Below are 23858 nucleotides of genomic sequence, written 5' to 3' on the forward strand. Positions count from 1 at the left end.
ACATCTGTTCGTGGCATCAGTCGCAGTAGATTCGCATGTGCCCACCCGCCTCCCCGGGAGCCTGTAGCAGTTTGGAAGTTACCTTCAATTATTTATATATGTATCATCTCAACCTTAAATAAGTGCATACTTAGTCACTCCATTGCATGGGCACTATTACTACAATTCAACTCCTACCTCACCCTCTGCGGGGAAAAACAATCGAAGATGGAGTCGACGCCCATGCGCAATGGAGACAAAAGGAGGAGTCACTCGGTCCCGTGACTCGAAAGACTTCTTCGAAGAAAAACAACTTGTAACACTCCGGCCCAACACCAGATGGCGAGCTATTGCAGAACATGCGAATCTACTGCGACTGATGCCACGAACAGATGTACACTGGGTAAGTGACATTTTCATTCACCTTCTCCGTCCCAAGATCGACCTCAGGCAAATTCTTAATGACCATTTTGGATAAAGCCCCCAGCAGGAACAATATAGACTTACTATGGTTACTTTTTGTCCCAATACTTCTCAGCACTCATTAAGCTTGTTTATTAGTAATGGGATTGAGTTTTAGGCATATCAGGGCTTCATCTGCATGTAGGGAGACTATGAGGGTCATTATGGCCCCGGCGGTCGCTGATAATGCGGCCGTAGTACCGCCAAGAGGCTGGCAGTACATACCGCCACATTATGACGTTGGCAGGTTGGCTGAAGTCAAATATACCACACCGACTGCCATGGTGGTAGCAGACGCCGGGCCGGAGATAAGAATGTCCAGCCCGGCGGCCGCAGGCATTTTGACCCTGCCTACCACCATAGTTTTCATGCTGCTCCTAACGCCACGAAAACCATGGCGGTAGGCCCTACCAGTGACAGGGAATTCCTTCCCTGTCACTGGTAGGAGGCCCACCCACCCCCCAAACACTCCCCAGATGCCCCCCACCTACCCCCTCCATCCATGCTCCCCCCTTCCAATCCCCCACCCTCCCCTTCATGCACACTCGCCGACACGCACCACGCATACACACACTCACTTACACAGGCATATATGCATTCATACATGCATGCATCCATTAATTCGCGCACACATCCGTACCACATTCACACTGACACGCAGACATGCATTCACATTTCCATTTATACACGCATTCTCACACATGCATACACGCATGCCAACAACACTACACACACATTCGCATTCACTCACACAATGATGCACACCTTCCCACAACACCCTCACTGTCCTCCCCTGTCAGAAACCCAACTTACCTGCATCCAGGGGGTCTTCCGGCAGGGGATGGGGCGCTGCTACCGCCAGCAGCGCCCGCCAGCAGAACACCGCCAGGCCGTATTATTTTTCATAATACGGCGGGCGGCGGTCTACTGGTGTGGCGCTGCTGGTGGTGGTAGCAGCGCCACCTTAACACCATCTGCCAGTATGGCCACAGCCGGATTTCTGCCCTTCTTCTGGCGGAAATACGTCTGTGGTCATAATTTGGCGGATGGATGTTAGCCGCGGCGATGGTCTTTTGGCGGGGTTCGCCACGGCGGTAGGTGGCACTTACCGCAAATGTCATAATTAGGGCTTATATGTCTTGGATCTGTCACCCTAACTCCCCATGTGTGAAGTGCCCTTCTAAGTTGTTTTGCTAAGAGTTCCACGGCGAGGGAAACAAGCAACGGTGACAGAGGCCACCTATGTTTGCTACTCGTCTCCACCTCTCAGAGACCGTTAAAGAGCTGGATTCAGCCCAATAAATTTGGGCCAAACCCACATTGTTAGATCTGTCAGCCTCAGGGTGGCCTTCCCCTAAACGTTTTGCCTGCCTCCTCTATTTTTGCTGATCTAATTGCTGCTGGCCTTAGGACTCTTGGATCTTTACCATGGATAGCTAGTGCTGAAGTGCATGTGCTCACTCCTTAAACATAGTAGCATTGGCATATCCCCAATTAGCATATTGAATGTACTTTTAGGTACCTGGTAAAGTAGTACTACATGTACCCAGGGCCTGTAAATTAAATGATAGAAGTGGGCCTGCAGCACTATTGTGCCACCCACTTAAGTAGCCCTTTAAACATGTCTCAGGCCTGCCATTGCAACCTGTGTGTCCCATTTTAAACTGCCATGTTGACCTGGCAAATAAACCTTTTGCCAGGCCCAAGCCTTCCTTTTTAATATATATGAGTGACCCCCTAGGATAGGCCCTAAACAGCCCACAGGGCAGAGTGCAGTGTACTCAACAATTTGGACATGTACTTTTAAGTTTTACATGTCTTGGTAGTGAAAAGCTCTTAAATTAGTTTTTCATTACTACAAGGCCTACCTCTCCCAAAGGATAACATTGGAGTTACCTTATTACATTTAATAAGCTGTACTTTCCAAATGGGAGGACGCAATAGGTTCATGTTTGGTGTCTTTTGAATTGTAATGAAAAACCCTCTCTTATGGTATAGTTAATTTTTTTAATTACGATTTTGAACATGCCACTTTTAGAAAGTTGACATTTTCCTGCCTTAGCCATTTTGTGCCTGTGGCCTGTCCCTGGTCACATGACTGGGTATAGCTGACAGTTGGGTTTTGTGTTTTCATCTTAGACAGCCACATACAATAGAGAGCCTGTGTGTACCTGGATGGGCCATCACTGCCAAGATGGGAGGGTGGAGTTGGACACAGCCCCACTTACACCTGAATAGGCTGTGTTCTACCTCCATGCAAAGGGCTGCATACCCCATGTAGTTAGTCTGGAGCCAGGGCTTCAAATGGACTTCAAAGGCAAAACTATAGATGCTTCTCCCACTACAAAGGCAGAACTGGGTATAAGTATTGAACATCAGACACCAACTGTTCAGTACACTTCTTAACCTGTGGAGACTCTGCTAGGAAGAAAGACTACTATGCTGCGGAATTTACTGCCACTCTGCTGGACTGCTGCCCTGCTGTACTGACCTGCTTCCTGCAGTCCTATTGTCTTGGTGAGAAGGTCTGGACTTGCAATGTTGAATCCAGGACCCCAAAGTGACTCCAAGGGCTAGTTGGTTGGCCTCCTGACTACAGCCTCAGGGACAAGAAGCTCCAACAACCGTGAACTCAGCACCTGAGCTCTGGCATCTGTGAGTCCTACCCTACCAAGTGGTGGCACCCCAGTCCTGGACCCTTAGAAGTGGGTCTGTTGCAGGGGTTCTCCCAGCATCGACCTTGCAGCTGTCATTGTAGGGCCTCACATTGCAAACCTCTTGGCAGCAGCAGCCTCAACGACAACACAGGTTCTTGCATCGCAGCCTCACAGCTCTTCGGAACCGATGCATTGCCCTCACTGCGTGGCACATCCTGAAGGCCGGACTTCGCATCGCAAGCCTTCATCGACAGGATTTTTGATGACGACCCAGGATCTCGCACAGCAGCTCCGCAACTCCTCGGAACCGATGCGATGTGTCTGCTGCACGATGCATCCTTGTTGGCAGGACCTCGCAATGCTCCGCAACCAGGTTTCAAGGTACTCTCGTTCAGCAGGCCTAACTGGTCGACGCTTTATCACAGTTGGGCTGAAATTGTGACTTTGTCACTGTCTGGCGTGACCAGATATTCACAGTTTGAGCTGTGTGCTTTCTGATGCTGTTTTTTACTGAAATCTTTAAAATTGCATATCTCCAGATCTATTAATTGGATTTTTGTCATTTTGTACTTGTTCATTTATTAAAGAATAATCTATGTTTCTAAATCTGGTTTGGGATCCTTTTGTGGTGTGTTCACTGTGTTACTGTTTGAAGTGTTGCAGAAATACTGCACACATTGCCTCTCAGTTAAGCCTGACTGGTGTCTTCCAAGCTACCGAAGGGTTGAGCATAGGTTAATTTAGGGTTTGCTTGTGACTTCGCCCTGACAAGAATTATGGTTCCTGCTTAAGTAGGGTTTCAACCCCACCTCAGCCAGTAACCCAACTTCTTACAGCTATATCTCAACACCGTCATCAAATAGGGTCAGTTCACTGTATTGGATGCTTTTTTGAGGTTCAAAGCTTCCAGTGCAAACTCCTCCTCACGTGCATTTCTCTGTTGAATTTCACATGTAATTGCATAAATACTCTTTGATGTGTTGCTCCTCGAAACAAATTCTCATGCAGAAGGGCAATCTCCTCTCTCTGGAGCCTATTAACAAACACCTCACATAGAATCTCAGGCCCATATTTATACTTTTTAAGCACTTCATATGTGTCATTTTTGATGCAAAGGCAGTGCAAACTTACAAAATACAATTATATTTTGTAAGTTTGAGCCAAGTTTGCGTCAAAAAATTACACAAATGCGGTGCTAAAAAACTATAAATATGGGCGTTAATATTTGGTTGGCCTCCTGACTACAGCCTCAGGGACAAGAAGCTCCAACAACCGTGAACTCAGCACCTGAGCTCTGGCATCTGTGAGTCCTACCCTACCAAGTGGTGGCACCCCAGTCCTGGACCCTTAGAAGTGGGTCTGTTGCAGGGGTTCTCCCAGCATCGACCTTGCAGCTGTCATTGTAGGGCCTCACATTGCAAACCTCTTGGCAGCAGCAGCCTCAACGACAACACAGGTTCTTGCATCGCAGCCTCACAGCTCTTCGGAACCGATGCATTGCCCTCACTGCGTGGCACATCCTGAAGGCCGGACTTCGCATCGCAAGCCTTCATCGACAGGATTTTTGATGACGACCCAGGATCTCGCACAGCAGCTCCGCAACTCCTCGGAACCGATGCGATGTGTCTGCTGCACGATGCATCCTTGGTGGCAGGACCTCACAATGCTCCGCAACCAGGTTTCAAGGTACTCTCGTTCAGCAGGCCTAACTGGTCGACGCTTTATCACAGTTGGGCTGAAATTGTGACTTTGTCACTGTCTGGCGTGACCAGATATTCACAGTTTGAGCTGTGTGCTTTCTGATGCTGTTTTTTACTGAAATCTTTAAAATTGCATATCTCCAGATCTATTGATTGGATTTTTGTCATTTTGTACTTGTTCATTTATTAAAGAATAATCTATGTTTCTAAATCTGGTTTGGGATCCTTTTGTGGTGTGTTCACTGTGTTACTGTTTGAAGTGTTGCAGAAATACTGCACACATTGCCTCTCAGTTAAGCCTGACTGGTGTCTTCCAAGCTACCGAAGGGTTGAGCATAGGTTAATTTAGGGTTTGCTTGTGACTTCGCCCTGACAAGAATTATGGTTCCTGCTTAAGTAGGGTTTCAACCCCACCTCAGCCAGTAACCCAACTTCTTACAGCTATATCTCAACACCGTCATCAAATAGGGTCAGTTCACTGTATTGGATGCTTTTTTGAGGTTCAAAGCTTCCAGTGCAAACTCCTCCTCACGTGCATTTCTCTGTTGAATTTCACATGTAATTGCATAAATACTCTTTGAGGTGTTGCTCCTCGAAACAAATTCTCATGCAGAAGGGCAATCTCCTCTCTCTGGAGCCTATTAACAAACACCTCACATAGAATCTCAGGCCCATATTTATACTTTTTAAGCACCGCATATGTGTCATTTTCGATGCAAAGGCAGTGCAAACTTACAAAATACAATTATATTTTGTAAGTTTGAGCCAAGTTTGCGTCAAAAAATTACGCAAATGCGGTGCTAAAAAACTATAAATATGGGCGTTAATATTTTGTGTTAATCATCGTTAGAGGTCTGTTGGCACACCGGGACCCTATTTCATCCAACAGGTTTCAAGCCCATACTAATGCAGCCTTCTCTTTTTGTTTCAGGCAGCATGCCTGCCTGCCTGTTTAACTTCTTTAGGAGTGGCAAGCAGTTTATCTGCTAAGCATGATGACAGTCTGGAGGAGCTCAATAATAAAACGATCACTGCCTCGAACCTTTCCTCTGGGCATACACTGTACTGCTTCCAGAAGTTCTTATATCTGCAGCTCTGATTCCACGTTTACTATCATTTCCTTTGGGAGTCTTGGTAACCCTATTCCTTCAATATATTCTTCTATCAAGGGATTCAGGTCTTTGTGCAGTTGCTCATAGTGTTGCAACAAGACCTTGTTCATGACTGCTTGAGTTGTCACATCATGTCCCTCTGTGGAGTCTACATTAAGTATTGGAGTAACAGCCAATTCTCTATTCAGTAACCAGGCTAAACATTTACCTGATCTGTCCCCTTCTCTGTTGCTTTTAGTGTAGCTTTGACCAACATGTCGCAGGTTTCTGCCAGAAGCCCCTGATCTGCCACCATATTTTGTTTCATATGTGGAGGTGCAACCTCCTCGTTTTGGAGCTGGGTCATCCATTTCGCCTGTTCCTTGGTTCTGCCTGTGTGTGCTTCCTGATTCCTTAACCTTTCCCATGCACTCGCCCCCTGGGACAGCCTCCATTGCTTCACACTAAGGGCCATATGTACGAACACTTTTTCCCATAGACATAGAATGGGTAAAAACCTTTGCTACATCTGGCCCTTAGTCACTCTGATCTCTGTGGAACTCCGATTCCACAGTATGAGCTCTGTGTTGTGCTTACATCTGTAAGACAAAAGGGTCAGGAAAAACATCTGGGTTCAGGTTTCATTGTGCAGTACACGCACTGATATTGCAATGGTTATACTCTAGAAGGAGTGGGAAGTGATGAGGTATCTTCTCTCCTGCATTTTAGTAGCTGGGTCAGTAGAAGCCAGTATAAGATCTAATCTGCTATATCTGCTGTTATGCGTGATGGAGTGGCATGAATACACTTTTTACACAGAATGTATCTTTCTCCAAATATCTACAAAGCCCATGTTATTCATATTTTCTGCCAGTGATGCCGCCATACAATGTTTCGAGCCATGCTTTAGGAGTTACCCATATCAGTCCCCATCTAAAATGCAATCTAAGTTTCTTGCTGCTGTATCAGGCTGTGGTATGGTCTTACCATTTCCATGATTTCTCAGAAAAAAAGATCTGTCCATGTTTTGTAGTGCTCATATTTGTGCTCAGAGCAGCACCAGGATTGGCAGACTGGGAGCCTGTGCCTGCTCCCTCCAACCCGGCAACACAGTGCCGGGCTAGAGAGAGCGCACCGCGCATGTGTGTTTGGCCGGCCCGAGATGGCCGGCCAAACATACATGTGCACTGAGGGGGAGTGCTGTCCACTCCCCCTCAGTGCTTGTCACAGACGTGGCCCCGCACCTTTACAAAAAAACGATACACAGTTTATTATAATTTTCTTATAAAGGTTTTGCAGCTGCTGCCGCTGGCACAGGGGGGTGGGTGACGCTCCTCCGCCATAGAGGAGGAGCCGCTGCTGGGCAGCACCTTTTGCTGTCTGTTTATTAACATAGACACTTATTTGTCTGTAGCTCCAGATATTTTTTGTTGTGTGCTTCGGTATCTCTGGGCCTAGCTACATGTATGTTTTTTTGTGTGTGCTTCGTTATCTCTGGGCCTAGCTACATGTATGTTTTTTTGTGTGTGCTTCGTTATCTCTGGGCCTAGCTACATGTATGTGTGATTTTCTGCTGACTTATTTTCTCACCTTTGTGTGCCTTCCTGTCTGCTTTCTCTCTGGCTGTCTCTATGTTTTTATCTGTCTTTTGGCCGATAAGCCTACCCTGCTATGTATTTATAATGTGCGCACTCTTCCACCTCTTTGTCTATGTACTTATCTCCCTTTACCACAACCCATCCCTAAACCCTAAAATTACCCTTGCCTCATTTTACCACTACTTATACCTAAACCTTTATTTAAAAAATAACTTATTAATGATGTTATTTAAAAATATACTTACCTACTTGGTAAAGGCATGCCTTGTAAAGCTACAAATAAATAGTGACCTGTGTCATGGGCTGCGAGGTAAAGGCATTGCGAGGGAAGGACCTTGTTGTAAGGGCTGTTTACCTCCATCCAGCACTAACTATTAAAGTCTGGGGAAAACTCTCAGCATTTCATGGATGGATATTGATTTCACATTTTCCAAAAACAAACCTGTGCTTTAAGGTTTTGTCTATGAAATATAATTTTAAAATATCAGGAGGTCATCGTGCAGCTGCAGCACGGCTGTGGATCTTTCCGGCATTACTTGTATTTACCAAAACTGCGCCCACCTTGTTTCAGAGGGTTTTTGGGGCGAAAAACACTTGACTTTGTCTGTGTCTATGGCTTGGGTGTCCGCCCACTAGACCCTGAGGGGCATATTTATACTCTGTTTGCGCTGAATTAGCATCAATTTGTTTGACGCTAATTCAGTGCAAACTTAACTCCATATTTATATTTTGGCACTAGACATGTCTAGCGGCAAAATATTGGAGTTAAAGTCATTTTTGGCCTGCGAAAAACTACCTTGCGTCAATGAGATGCAAGGTAGGCGTTCCTGGGCAAAAAATGACTCTATGGCCCTAGCACCTTATTTATCCTCCCGTGCAAAAATGGTGCACGGGAGGGAGGCGGGCCTAAATAATGGCACTAATCTTGCTCAGCGCCATTATTTAATACCTGGGTCAGGGCAGGCGTTAGGGGACCTGTGGGCCTATTTCCATGGTGGAACACCTTGGAATAAGCCCACAGGTGCCCTCCCCAGGTCCCAGGGACACCCCCACCCACACCCGAGGGACAGCAGAGGATGGGGGACCCTATCCCAGTAGAGGTAAGTAGAGGTAAGTATTTTAGAATGTATTTTAAAGTGCCATTGGGGGCCCTGAAATTGGCCCCCATACATGGCACTGGGTGCAGTGACCATGCCCAGGGGACCCTTGACCCACGTGCTGGCCATTGGGGTGGTGGGCATGACTCCTGTCTTTTATGAGACAGGGGTCATGTGGTATGGTAGGTTTTGCATCAAGAAATGACGCTAGGCTGGTTAGAGTCAACTTTTTTTACTCTAACCAACCTAACGTATTTTTTTTATGCTAAACCTACTACTCCCATACCGCCACCCCCACCTGGCTAATGTAATTTTCCATGAAGTTATCCCACCCTTTGTACCGGATCGCCATTCCATAAATATGACGCCCGGCCAGCGTCTTGGAATGGCGCTAGCTGGCGGTATACTTTTTGATGCTAAACTGGGTTAATGCAGTTTAGCGTCAAAAAGTATAAATCAGGCCTGAATAAGGCCCTACTCATGCCTGCCTGAGGCATGCTTGTCTGCCTGTCTCTCGGTCTGCTGTTAGCCAGGCTTTTCATGTGTTCTGCTGTCTGTAATGAACTATTAAGATCTCCAGTACTACGTTATTTTATTATGATTTTTTTTAAATTAAACTGTCTTTCTTTGTAACTAACTTGCCTGACTTTCACTTGTCACTGGCCCTGTCTGTTACCCTGTGGCTGTGCGTCTGTGTGTCTGTCGTCACGACAGGGCAGGAGTTGGTACGCACTTTAGTGTTTCTTTACTCTCAAACGGTAGTAATGTACATTACTTCTAAGCTCAGTGTTAAATTCACCCTTGAATCAGAATTGTTCCAGCGTGTTACCCTCATTTCTATTCTTGCACTAGGTTTATAAATCCGCCTTCTTGGACCGTGTGTACCACTGGCATTAATAACAGGTTACTAACGGTGCAACTTCATAAGCAGGGATTATCTGGGCAAGGTTGTTTTTAGCCTGGAGAAATAATGTGCAGCTTTTTTTTTACGTAAGACTGAGCTGGAAAAATGCTTTTCTTCCCACAGGAACGCTGGAAAAAGGCAAATTTAGAGAAGAATGTTTTCTTGGACGGCTTCGTGGCATTCGGCGGAGGGCGGTACCAGTGCCCAGGAAGGTCGGTGGAACAGCTGGGCTCTGTTGTGCTTCAGCCCCACAGATAATGGCGCAACAGGAGAGCGCTATTTAAAGGCTCCGACGTAGCCACTGAGAGATGTTTAACTGTTGTCTTTTTGTGCTGATGGACAGGAGGCCGGGATGAAAAAATGTGCCGACATTTAATGTACGCCTTGCTCCCAGAACCAGTAGAAAAAGGCAAGTCATCGTGAATGGATGGCTCGTGGGAGATGGGCAGCCATGTGCCGCGCGCTCATAAATGGCCACTCCAGGCCTTATGAAGTGTGCTTATGTGCGTATGTGGGGTGCACCACACGCAACTGGGGTGATGCTTTGGCAGGCTCGCGGGTGTGACTGAACAGACATGTGACATGAATAGTTCATATTCGTTCACCAGGACCACATTTGAAGTGTAGGGTTGTGGACCACAGAGATTGTCTATTAAGGGATTGCTGTAGAGGCAGAGAGTATTTTTTCAAAATGCTGATGTCCACAGCCACGTGAGTACCGGCACTTCCCAGACCTGCTCCAGTGGTTTCAATGGGAGAGTACCAACACTTCTTAGCACTCGGACAAGGAGTGCCTGCTTTTCTATATTTCCGTGTAACGCACCCTGCTCAAATATGTCTTGATCAATAATAATACACACATAGTGAGCAAGTATAGGTTACACTTAGGAACCAGTGTAACTGGTTAGTAGCTCTTTGGCACAGGACAGACCTCCACGTTTGAGGAACAGACGAGCTATGTGCACCGGTCTTAAGGTGCCTCTGTTCCGGTTCTGGGAGGACCTGTTCTGGCAGTTCAGGCTGAATTGTTCTGATTGGAGCAGGGTCAATTTGCATATGGTTGGGTCCAAACTGAGGTGGCCTGATGGGCAAGGGAACGATGGGTCGAAAAGCTAGTGAAAAAAGAGTGAGTGCCCGTGTCTAGGCATATTACAAGCATTTGTCCCATCACCTTTTGTGTGTTTGATGTACCACAGTAAATGAAAGGGTATGCCCAGACGCAGATCCTGAGCTCACCGTGCCACAAGAGCCAAGCTACGTCTGACTAAGAACCCCAATCAGGGCAAAACTGGTGTTGGGTCGCTTGTGTTCTGGTTTGGGCTTGGCCTGTCAGTTTGGGCTGGACTGTTCCGACTGGAGTATATCAAGACTGGTTTGCATATGGCTTGGTTAATACTTAGATGGCATGGTGGACCAAAGAACGATGGGTTGAAATGCTACCCTGAAGTATTACCAGTGGTTAAATTTATTCCAAGTATTCCTCCCATCACTTTTTGTGTGTTTGACATTCTGAAACTTTTTCCGCAGATCCCTAATAGGATCTCCATCAATATTTATGGTGTTAGCAACATAACATATATCGTGTTCAGCTGTAAAGAGCACATCTAAAGGATTAGCCGTAAACATATGGACTTAGGTCTCAAAGATGTTTCAGTTCTTTCCTATACTTCATATTACATCCGGATGGGATAGGTGTAGGAGGCTGGCCTGGTTTGTAGTGGGTACCACAGGTACTTACACATTATACTAGGTCCAGTTATCCCTTATTGGTGAAATGTAGTCAGTGTCTAGAAGCCAGGCTGTCTAGAGGTAGCTGTAGGCAGAGCAGCCAAGGCTGAACTAGGAGACATGCAAAGCGCTTGCAATACCACTGCAGTCACACAGTACCCACACACATGAAAGACAATACTCAGTGTTACCAAAAATATAGGTACTTTATTTTAGTGACACATTGCCTAATATATCTTAGAGGCTATACTCCCTTAGGAGGTAAGTATTATACACAAAATATACACTAGTAACCAAAGTCAAAAAAGTAAACAGTCATAACATAGTGCAAACAGTGAAAATCACCATAGGTTACAATGGGAATAGGGGGAACACAAACCATATACTAAAATAGTGGAATGCGAATGTTGGTTTCCCACCTAGGCAAGTGTAGCGTGTAGAGAGGTGCTGGGAGTGTAAGAAAAAAACAAAGGTAAGTAAACTACCCCACCCCAGAGCCCAGGAAAACAGGAGTAAAGTACAGCAATTTTCCTAAGAACCCACTTGTCATGATAGAAAATAATGCAAAAACCAAGCAAGACTGCAAGACACCCATAATGGATTCCTGGACATGAAGACCTGTGGAGAGAGGAGACCAAGTCCAAGAACAGCTGACGCATCCAGGAAGAACAGGAGACCATGCTAACCCGGATGAAGTTGCAAATTTGAAACCTCCGGTTGGAAGAAAAACTCAGAAATGCACTAAAGAAGACAGCTGTGGGTTCCTGCTTGGTGCAGGAGATGTCCCACGTCGAGTAAATGAATGCAGGCTGTTTTTTGTCGTTGGATTCAGCCAACAAGCCTTCGATCACACAAGAGACGCGTTTGGTGGGGAAAGGCGCTACCTGGACGCAGGAGAGACCTGGGGGTCTCAACTCAGGGTGAGGAGAGAGAGGGGGCTCTCAGCACTTCAGAGAGCCCTCAGAGGACCAGGCAGCATCCACAGGAGTCCCAGGACACGGGGACAAAGGAGTTGCAAATGGCGATCATCGCAGCACTACACAAAGGGATCCCATGCCGCTGTAGAACAACTCAGGGAGCTTCGCTTCGCAGGATAGAGTGCTGGGGATCTGTGCTAGGCTGTGCATGAAGGAATTCTCGGAGAAGTGCACAGAAACCCTAGAAGCTGCAAAACACGCGGTCCACAGGGATACTGTCTTGTTTAGGAAGGCAAGCTCTTACCTCCACCAAATTTGGACAGCTGGACCTTTGAACAGTCGGGGTCACTTTAGTCCACCACCTGTGTGCCAGGATCCATGCTCGTCGTCAGGAGAGGGGACCCAGAGTACCTGTCGTCACTGCAGAGAGGTGCCTGCTAAAGCAGGGAAGTGACTCTGTCACTCCACAGGAGATTCCTTCGGTCCTTCTTGCGCAGGATGAAGACAGGCAGTCCTCGGAGTGTGCACGACCTGGAAACTGTTGCAGCTGCTGGCAGCAGCTGAAGTTACAGAGTTGCAGTAGTCACTGTGGACACTTTGTTGCAAGTTGTAGAGTTCCTAGAGCGGCTCTGCGGTTGATCCGACGGTAGAAGGTGTAGCAAAGGATGCAGAGGAGTCTTGCTGGAGACTTGCAATCCGAAACTGAGGAAACACCCAGAGGAGAGACCCTAAATAGCCCTGAGAGGGGGATTGATCACTTAACCAGGTAAGCACCTATCTGGAGGGGTCTCTGGTGTCACCTGCTGGCACTGGCCACTCAGATGCTCCCAGAGTTCCCCGACCAGCCTGAAAAAAAGATAGCAGAACCCAGGGGCGCTCTGGAAGAGCTCTGGGCATCACCCCTGGGGTATTAATGTACAGGGGAGTGTTCACTCCCCTTTCCTTTGTCCAGTTTCGTGCCAGAGCAGGGACTGGTGGGTCCCTGAAGCGGTGTGGACTGGATTATGCAAGGAGGGCACCATCTGTGTCCTTCAAAGCATTTCCAGAGGCTCTGGGAGGATAGCCCTCCCATGCCTGTAACACCTTTTTCAAAGGGAGAGGGTGTAACACCCCTCTCCTAAAGGAAATGCATTGTTCTGCCTTCCTGCTGCTCAAGCCCCAGGAGGGCAGAAGCCTGTCTGTGAGGTGGCTGCAGCTGGGGCTGCAGTGGAAACCTCAGAAGGCTGTTATGGCAGTACTGGGGGTCTGTGGCATGGAATTGAACCCCCCAATACCAGAATCAGTATTGGGGTACAATTCCCAGTTGCTAGACACCTTACGTGGCCATATTCGGAGTTACCATGGTGAAGCTACATATATGCATTGACCTATATCTAGTGCACACTTATAATGGTGTCCTGCACTCACAAAGTCTGGAAAAATGGGCCTGGACGATGTGGGGGCACCTCTGCTAGTGCAGGGGTACCCTCACACACAGGTACTATGCACCTAACCTTCAGGGTCTGAAGGTTAGACATATAGGTGACTTGTAAGGGACCTGGTGCAGTGAAATTGGCTGTGAAATAGTGCTCACACTATTTCACTCAGGCTGCAGTGGCAGTCCTGAAGAAGTGTTTGTATGAGCTCCTTATGGGTGGCAAAAGAAATGCTGCAGCCCCTAAGAATCTCCTGGAACCCCAATGCCCTGGGTACCTAGGTACCATATAGTTGCGACTTATAAGGGAGGTCCAGTATGCCAGTTTGGAGTGGAATACTGAGTTACCAGTAGGTAAGTACAGATTTGGAACCAGAGAGAGCATAAGCACTGGAGTTCTAATTAGCAGGACTCCAGTGACACAATTAAGCACTCTGACAAAAACAGTGAAACAGACTGACAAGTAGGCCACAAACTTTGAGCACTGGGGTCCTGACTAGCAGGATTCCAGTGACACAGTAAAAACACACAGACAAAAAGGCCAGAATTGGGGGTAAACATGCTAGAAAGAGGCTACTTTCCCACTATAGGACTGTGGGATTTGTGGTCCAGCTACTTCAAACAGTCTAAGGTACCTACTGACTGGGTGTTATGGGAAGACATATAGATATATGTAATAATAGACTCCGCTTTTGTTAAACAGGTGAGGTCGGATGTCAGGTCATTTATAGTTGCATACTACTGTAATGGATGAATTGAAGTTGGTAGTGGTATTTTCTTTGCAGCTCTTGAATAGTACTGCATTCGTATATGATTTTATGTACATATTTTCCTTTTTTGTGCATTTTCTGATAATGGTCGACAAAAATCCTTGCCATCGCGTTAAAAAAAGTACAGAATTGAGACCAGTTATCCTTTATAATGGCTTCCATACTAAAGCATAAATTTCCATGCATGTTAAAGTCAGCTACCTTCACCCATCTCTAGTGAAAAGCCCTGGGTGTACTGGAGATTGCTTTGGTGGTGAATGAACGCTTTACAAGGGGTGATAACCATCACATCGAGATGGTTTGGATTTTGCCACCCTTGGTGCTCCAGTACTACTGGAAGCATGCAACATCATTACTCTGAAACTGGATGAAACACGTCTTTGTTGCAAATGTTTCAGAGCTGGAACTTTTCAATTAGATTGTGACATTGATCTGATTTTTTAATTAAAGTCATCCAAGCCAAAAGGGGCTTTCCCAAGGGGAATTAATATACCAACAGCTATTCAGTGCGTGTTTGTCTTGGGTGGAAATTAGCGGTTAAAAGTAAGCCAGGCTAAGTGCGTTTCTTGGATTATTGTATGGGATATGTACGACATGTCTTTTTAGTGCACAATACTGTGGGCGCTTTTCAGTGTTCTACTTTAACATTTAGGAGGTTAACACATTTTAAATGTTCTGCTTATACAAACGTCAAAATTACACTTAAGTTATTTACCATGTCACTGATTCACTCACTTAACATAACTTCACTTAGTTTAAACTACAATACGGATCTTCTTGCATTTGGATATTTTTTACATATTTTTACATCAAGACCAAACAACATCATGAAAAATCTCAACTATGTCAGAATTGAACAGAAGATCAAAATGCACACAGAAGCAGGCACTTGTCAAACCTGGGATTAGTTTACTTTTGTATTTTCTTGCTTTAGGAGTAGGTAATGGGTACCTTGAATGTTTGCTTTTCGTTTTCGGGGAGTGTGGCTGCTTACAGATGTGCTAGGGTGTGCCCTGCAGAGCACAGTATACTGATCATGTGACCTAGCCACACAGGCCGTGCGTGTGATGTCACCACAGTGCAATGTTGGGAAGGAGTTGTGTTGCGGGGTTGTGGGGAGAGGTCCAGGATGGAGGTCAGACTGTCCTATGAGTAGATTTGTTTTGAGAAACAAAGGCCAAGGTGTAGTTCATGCATTAAGGTGGTACTGGGGACCCTTCTCAAGGTCAGCATGGGAGGGGTCACAGGCTCTTGGTTGAGGTGCCAGGTCTATGAAAGTAATGATACAAGCCCAGGACTACAGCTGACAATCCTAGATGTCTACCCATTCCACCTCTTCCCGTGAAGATACTGAATAGTAATGTCTTAATTAGGAACCTGGGACAAGTGAGAGAAAGTGTAGGACACCAGAGACACTGGGTCAGAATGGCTCCAACAGAAGCTATGGCTCATCACTGAACCACTGCTCAGTGAACAAGATGCAATAATTTTAGAATACCGCTTCTCGGTAGGACATGCAAGACCCTTAATTCTGCTCTTCGTGGCTTACGCCTCACTTGGCAAAGGAAGGCAGTAATGAGCCTGGGCCCGGCCAATAATGTGGATCAAAGCCCCAGAACGCTGAGAAGAATGTGCATTTGTTTGCAGAAATAAAGAAGAAATGACAAGCCGACTGGAAGAAAGTACGCTGAATGCCAAGGAACTGGTAAGTTCAGGGGGCATAGAATTGATCAAGAGCTCCTTAGCAGGCACAGGACTGAGGTCTATCCGAGAGCTCGGTATGGAATGAGGGTAGGAAAGGGAACATGAAGAGAGATTGAGGATCGAGAACGCAAGGACCGGGGGTGATCTAATATAGAAGCAGAAAGCCAAAACAACGAGTGAGGTGGCCAGGTGCATGTGAGATGTAAATAAATGAGCTCTTCCTTGCTTGCCCTGGACCTCTTCCCCTCTCTAACCTGGAAGCATAGCACTCCTGATGAACTATTCTAGTCTCCATGTTCCAATATTCCACAATTACCATGGCTGACCTCGCAGGAGCTTAAAGCCCCCGACACTGAGCAATAAAAGTGTGAAGCAGGCGAGGTTCACCAGAAGAATTGTCAGGTGGTACTGATATACTAGTAGCTTTTCTTGTAACTCCTGCTTTGTCCCAGACTGCAGTAGAGGAGTCGCTCTGCTACTGATACAGTCAGCCGACTAGTTTCACTGGGGTGAGTGGAGGGAGTTATCTCATTGATTTGTGAGAGCAAGAAAGCTTGCTCCTAATGAGCAATGGCTTGTGCTGTTACTTGTAATTGTCAATTGAATCCCTAATTGGGAATAACAAGGGCCCTGACAAACTGACAGCTTTATGAAAGGTATGCTACAACTCCAGGAAAACAGCCAACAATCCCAGGGTCCATATTACACTAAGTGCCTGTGAGAAAGTAGCCTCTTTCTAGCCTTGTTACCCCCACTTTTGGCCTGTTTGTGAGTATATGTCAGGGTGTTTTCACTGTCTCACTGGGATCCTGCCAGCCAGGGCCCAGTGCTCATAGTGAAAACCCTATGTTTTCAGTATGTTTGTAATGTGTCACTGGGACCCTGCTAGCCAGGACCCCAGTGCTCATAAGTTTGTGGCCTATATGTATGTGTTCCCTGTGTGATGCCTAACTGCCTCACTGAGGCTCTGCTAACCAGAACCTCAGTGGTTATGCTCTCTCTTTACAAATTGTCACTAACAGGCTAGTGACCAATTTCACTAATTCATATTGGCATACTGGAACACCCTTATAATTCCCTAGTATATGGTACTGAGGTACCCAGGGTATTGGGGTTCCAGAAGATCCCTATGGGCTGCAGCATTTATTTTGCCACCCATAGGGAGCTCTGACAATTCTTACATAGGCCTGCCACTGCAGCCTGAGTGAAATAACGTCCACGTTATTTCACAGCCGTTTACCACTGCACTTAAGTAACTTATAAGTCACCTATATGTCTAACCTTTACCTGGTAAAGGTTGGGTGCTAAGTTACTTAGTGTGTGGGCACCCTGGCACTAGCCAGGGTGCCCCCACAGTGTTCAGGGCAAATTCCCCGGACTTTGTGAGTGCGGGGACACCATTACACGCGTGCACTATACATAGGTCACTACCTATGTATAGCGTCACAACGGTAACTCCGAACATGGCCATGTAACATGTCTAAGATCATGGAATTGTCACCCCAATGCCATCCTGGCATTGGGGAGACAATTCCATGATCCCCCGGGTCTCTAGCACAGACCCGGGTACTGCCAAACTGCCTTTCCCGGGGTTTCACTGCAGCTGCTGCTGCTGCCAACCCCTCAGACAGGTTTCTGCCCTCCTGGGGTCCAGCCAGGCCTGGCCCAGGAAGGCAGAACAAAGGATTTCCTCTGAGAGACGGTGTTACACCCTCTCCCTTTGGAAAAAGGTGTCAGGGCTTGGGAGGAGTAGCCTCCCCAGCCTCTGGAAATGCTTTGATGGGCACAGATGGTGCCCATCTCTGCATAAGCCAGTCTGCACCGGTTCAGGGATCCCCCAGCCCTGCTCTGGCGCGAAACTGGACAAAGGAAAGGGGAGTGACCACTCCCCTGACCTCCCAGGGGAGGTGCCCAGAGCTCCTCCAGTGTGCTCCAGACCTCTGCCATCTTGGAAACAGAGGTGCTGCTGGCACACTGGACTGCTCTGAGTGGCCAGTGCCAGCAGGTGACATCAGAGACTCCTCCTGATAGGCTCTTACCTGTGTTGCTAGCCTATCCTCCTTCCTAGGTAGCCAAACCTCCTTTTCTGGCTATTTAGGGTCTCTGCTTTGGGGAATTCTTTAGATAACGAATGCAAGAGCTCATCAGAGTTCCTCTGCATCTCTCTCTTCACCTTCTGCCAAGGAATCAACCGCTGACTGCTCTGGACGCCTGCAAAACCGCAACAAAGTAGCAAAGATGACTACTGCAACCTTGTATCGCTGATCAGGCCGCCTTCTCTACTGTTTTCCTGGTGGTGCATGCTGTGGGGGTAGTCTGCCTCCTCTCTGCACTAGAAGCTCTGGAGAAATCTCCAGTGGGTCGACGGAATCTTCCCCTGCAACCGCAGGCAACAAAAGACTGCATCACCGGTCCTCTGGGTCCCCTCTCAGCACGACGAGCGTGGTCCCTGGAACTCAGCAACTCTGTCCAAGTGACTCCCACAGTCCAGTGACTCTTCAGTCCAAGTTTGGTGGAGGTAAGTCCTTGCCTCACCACGCTAGACTGCATTGCTGGGTACCGCGTGATTTGCAGCTGCTCTGGCTCCTGTGCACTCTTCCAGGATTTCCTTTGTGCACAGCCAAGCCTGGGTCCCCGACACTCTAACCTGCAGTGCACAACCTCCTGAGTTGTCCTCCGGCGTCGTGGGATCTCCTTTTGTGACTTCGGGTGAGCTCCGGTTCACTCTTCTTCGTAGTGCCTGTTCCGGCACTTCTGCGGGTGCTGCCTGCTTCTGAGAGGGCTCCTTGTCTTGCTGGACGCCCCCTCTGTCTCCTCACGCAAGTGGCAACATCCTGGTCCCTCCTGGGCCACAGCAGCATCCAAAAACCCTAACCGCGACCCTTGCAGCTAGCAAGGCTTGTTTGCGGTCTTTCTGCGTGGGAACACCTCTGCAAGCTTCTTAACGACGTGGGACATCCATCCTCCAAAGGGGAGGTTCTTAGTCCTCTTCGTTCTTGCAGAATCCACAGCTTCTACCATCCGGTGGCAGCTTCTTTGCACCCTCAGCTGGCATTTCCTGGGCATCTGCCCAATCTCGACTTTGTCGCGACTCTTGGACTTGGTCCCCTTGTTCCACAGGTACTCTCGTCCGGAAATCCACTTTGGTTGCATTGCTGGTGTTGTTCTTTCTTGCAGAATTCCCCTATCACGACTTCTGTGCTCTCTGGGGAATATAGGTGCACTTTACACCTACTTTTCAGGGTCTTGGGGTGGGCTATTTTTCTAACCCTCACTGTTTTCTTACAGTCCCAGCGACCCTCTACAAGCTCACATAGGTTTGGGGTCCATTTGTGGCTCGCATTCCACTTTTGGAGTATATGGTTTGTGTTGCCCCTATACCTATGTGCTCCTATTGCAGTACATTGTAACTTTACACTGCTTGCATTACTTCCTTTTGCTATTACTGCATAATTTTGGTATTGTGTACATATATCTTGTGTATATTTGTCATCCTCATACTGAGGGCACTCACTGAGATACTTTTGGCATATTGTCATAAAAATAAAGTACCTTTATTTTTAGTATATCTGTGTATTGTGTTTTCTTATGATATTGTGCATATGACACCAGTGGTATAGTAGGAGCTTTGCACGTCTCGTAGTTCAGCCTTAGCTGCTCTGCTAAGCTACCTTTTCTATCAGCCTAAGCTGCTAGACACCTCTTCTACACTAATAAGGCATAACTGGACCTGGTACAGAGTGTAAGTACCCCTTGGTACCCACTACAAGCCAGGCCAGCCTCCTACAGTGCCCCAGGACGCAACAGACTGGTGCGTCTGCTTTGTGCAGCTGTGCTGCTTTGGTATTATAGAAGGGGCTTCGGATGCTTGTGCAATCCCTTTTGTAATACAGAAAATGCAGTGCATGTGTGATCCTAAGGGTGGATGGGTGTGTGACCTGCATGGGGATCTCTGACCCCCCCCCCTGTAAATTGCAGAGTGGTTGTCACCTACACAGTGCAGGACAGACTGGCTACTTCGAAGAGCCTGTCTGCCTTTCAATAATGCGCTGCCTTGAGCACAGGGGTTAGTTCAGGTGGGGGCACAGCCATTTAAAGGTGCTCTGTGCACAGTCAAGGGCATCGCACCCTACAAACATAATGCAGGCCCAGATGTCCATCTATTCCATTCAAGATACTGAAAAGTAATACCTCAAATAGGAACCAGGGGAAAATGGGGAAGTGGTAAGACATAGGAGACATGTTGGGTCCTTCACAGAACCGCAGCTTTGCAATATTGACAAAACAAGAACAAGATGCAATAGTTTTTAAAACATTTCAGACTCATAAATGTGGTCTTTAGTGACTTAGCACTCAGTCGGGACAGGAAGATGGTGACAAGCCCTTGTCCTACCAGGGATCCGGGCTGGAACCCCAGGATGCCCCAGGGTGCGGAGGAGAAGGAGCCCATGTTTTCAGAAGCAAAGTAGGAACTGGAATCTGACTGGAAGACGGTAAACTGGATGCCAAAGAACTAGTAATTCCAGAGAGAGAAGGCTTCCTGGAGATCCTCCTGGAGGCAGAGGACTGAGGTACTTCCGAAGGTCCTGTAGGGAAAAGAGTAGAAAAAGGAATGGACACTGGGAAAGAGGAAAACAACACTTGGTCAGACGATGAACTAATACGACAGTGGAAAGTTCAAACAAGGAATGTTGCCAGGCCCCTACCCAGGTTTCTTGTGAGATGTTTACATTAGCTCTTCCTTTCTTGTCCTGAAAGGTCCGCCCCTAACCTGTAAGTGTAGCATTTACCATGTTACATTTAACATGTTAAATGAAGACCTAAAGCCCCTGTGCTGATCTGATGAAACAGCTGCCTGCGCTCTTGCTTCTTGTCCTTTCTTGATGTTCCTGAGATCATGTCCCAACTGTTAAAGCCAGAGAAATCCAGTGAAGGGGATGGGGGAGCAGGTGGGGATGCCTCGTGGTCATATACTTCTAAAACTTTCATCATGGCCTTTGAAGAAGATACTGCTACAAATATTTGAACCACGATATTCTTGCACTCTGTTTAACATTGGGCACAGAAATAAAAAAATAAGGCATCTGTGGAAAAAAGGTGGGATCCAAAACGGTCTTTCTAGGTAAAGGTTTAAAGTTGGTGTGAATTAGCTTTAGTTAATGGATTCCAGTGCCACATTAGTTAAATTAGGCACAAAATATTCTGTGTCTCAAAAAAATCACTTTTGACCCTGGAGTGTTATTTTCGTATAATACTGCAAAAAAAGAAAAAAAAACAGGAACGACATCCTAGGGGGAGTTACCATATTTTGGGGAATAAACGCTGAAAATATGACAGTGCCATTCATGTTCAGCACAGTCCCGTGGCCAGCACATCATGGCGAGTGATGTCTGCACCCAACGACAGAAAGCCTTGGATGCCTAGATGTTGTCAATAGATGGTTGTGGTTGGTTTACATAGAACTCTGATTTGTTATCTGCGACCACAAAAGGGTACCCTAAACTAGTTGCATCCGAATTTCCAAAATGCATTGGCCCTAGTTTATTGCCTGTGGTTACCTTAAGCTTAGTTATAACCCATACATGTTTGGTACCTCCAGGGTCAAGAGACCCAGGGGAACAAAGATGGGGTCAACCCTTGGCAGGGTTGCACAAGAGAGACTGGACAGAATTATCATGTTTTGAAAAAAATAAATTACTAAAAATTTGACAAACGTCATGTTCAGAGAGTTCTTTTGGCCTCCAAGTCAGGGCAACCGAGGTCTGGCCTGCACCAGAAGGCTTCTTAGGTCATACAGAATTAGAAGATATATACTTTTTATACCGTCCAAATGGTCCTGAGTTTGAAATCTGTCATCAGATGAACAGTCTACCATAAACTGTGGTTTTGTCACAATTGTGTGAGTGGTAATAATATTATATAATTGAATGTGAATTCCCTAGAAAAACCCACATGTCTTTGGTATTGCTGGATCCAGACATTGATGGCAACATTTTCTTGGATAACGATCCAGGATTTTTTTGTCTGTTTTGAAAATACAGTAAAATATTCAGCTAAATTGTTTAAAAAAAAAGTAATATATCTCCATGTTTTTCATTGCCTATTGAGGCTGCAATAAGATATTGATGCAGGATTTTCACCAATACATTGTCTTGAATTTGCAAAGTAAAAGTTTTTCGGGTGCACAAAGATTTCAAAGAGGTACATTGGTTTGAACAAACTATTGCCGATTTTTTTTAAAAAGGTTGCTGCACAGTGGCGTTTAACATCAGGCCCCGCAGCCTCTGCGGTGCGGAGGGTGCCCTCTAGGTTCAGAGGGCCCCTCAGCACAGTACACTGCGCAAGCGCAGCAGGCTCTAGGCCTGAGAGCTCCTGACGGGGTTCAGGAAGGGCCCCCCCTCCATGTACTTTGCAGAGAGGAGGGGGATTCAAGTTTTGTTTCTCCACTGATACCAGCACCGAGGTGCACAAACACCCCGGTACTGAAAGGGTTAGCATCCAATACAACCCTTAACAGTGGACTATAATGCTGTAGTCTAGTTTAGTTTAACCAGCTCATCTGTTAAACTACAATCTGCCTTGTCTGACGTCACCAAGACATGCCAGCCTATCTGGCACTTAGCTGAAGGTCACTGTGGAGGTCATCGGCATTCTTCCTATAGGCTTTCGGAAAATGTGTTCAGATACAAGAAAGACGTGCATAGCAGATGCCGTGATTTCCAAAATTAGACAATTATAAATATGATATTAATACTCACGCACATTCTGTGGTCTGCCCTTCAGCTGAAACCTGCCTAGCTAATGGTTTTCTCCCAGGAATGCATCTTGAATGCCAGCGTGTTTAAGCGCATCCCTTAGAAGAAGGGCCCACTGTGCCCTTTCAAATAAACACGGGATCCTTTTAAAGACAGCAAATGGTTCAGGGTTTTTAGTCGAGACGTAAGTTTATCCATGAGGCTGTTCTATTTTAGTGTCGTTTTCTTCATCGCATTTATCTGTGCCCGGTCTCTTACACCCTCATTCATAGTGAGGTAGTAACTGAAATAATTCCCATTATCCGAACTACGTGAGACGGAAAAAATCCGGCCAGAGCTGCTAATTTTGTAACTAGAGAACCAGGGGCCAGATGTACGAAACGTTTTCATGGCGCAAACTGCGAAACTTGCAGTTTGCACCATGCAAAATGCGCATCGCGATGCACATTCCCATTTTGCGAGTCGGTAACTTGGTTACCGACTCGCAAAATGGGAATGCGACTCGCAAATAGGAAGGGGTGTTCCCCTTCCTATTTGCGATTTGCATCGCAATTCAGAATTGCTTTGTGACCGCGAACGCGTCGCAAACCAATTCGCAGTTAGCACCCATGTGAAGTAGGTGCTAACCCATTCGCAAAAGGGAAGGGGTCCCTATGGGACCCCTTCCCCTTTGTGAATGCCCCCCAAAAAAATTCTTCAGAGCAGTATGAAATTGGTTGAATTGGAGTCCTAAATGTTGACCCTATTCCAGCAAAGCACAGGGAGGCCTGTTCCGTGAGCAGATGTTCAAAATGGCTCAGTGAAATCTAGTAAATTTCATTGCGCCATTTATTCGGGCCTCCCTGCCTGCGAACACTCCCACTTTCATACATTATGCCTAGGGCAGGCATAATGTGGCACAAGGGTTTACAAAGTGGCGCAGTGTATGCATTTCACGCCACTTTGTAAATATGGTGTGGGGAAATTGCCCCCTTAACGCAACATTAGTGTAACAAAAATGACACTAGTGTGGGGCAAGGGGCTTGTAAATATGCCCCTAAATGTGATCTTGTGTAATGTAGCTGGTGCTCATGTAAAGAGCA

At 46.7% G+C, this 23858-nt stretch overlaps 1 protein-coding gene across 1 annotated transcript in view; it reads left to right on the top strand.

Moving 5' to 3' along the window:
- Positions 1 to 23858, top strand: part of CYP39A1 (cytochrome P450 family 39 subfamily A member 1) — a 284249-nt gene that overhangs the window by 161820 nt on the left and 98571 nt on the right. Inside the window, exon 10 of the mRNA XM_069236086.1 lies at positions 9612 to 9700. Within this exon, the coding sequence (XP_069092187.1) occupies positions 9612 to 9700 (89 nt within the window). The remainder of the gene's footprint in view (positions 1 to 9611; positions 9701 to 23858) is intronic.

Source organism: Pleurodeles waltl, chromosome 5 (genome assembly GCF_031143425.1).
Source record: "Pleurodeles waltl isolate 20211129_DDA chromosome 5, aPleWal1.hap1.20221129, whole genome shotgun sequence".
Lineage (NCBI taxonomy): Eukaryota > Metazoa > Chordata > Amphibia > Caudata > Salamandridae > Pleurodeles > Pleurodeles waltl.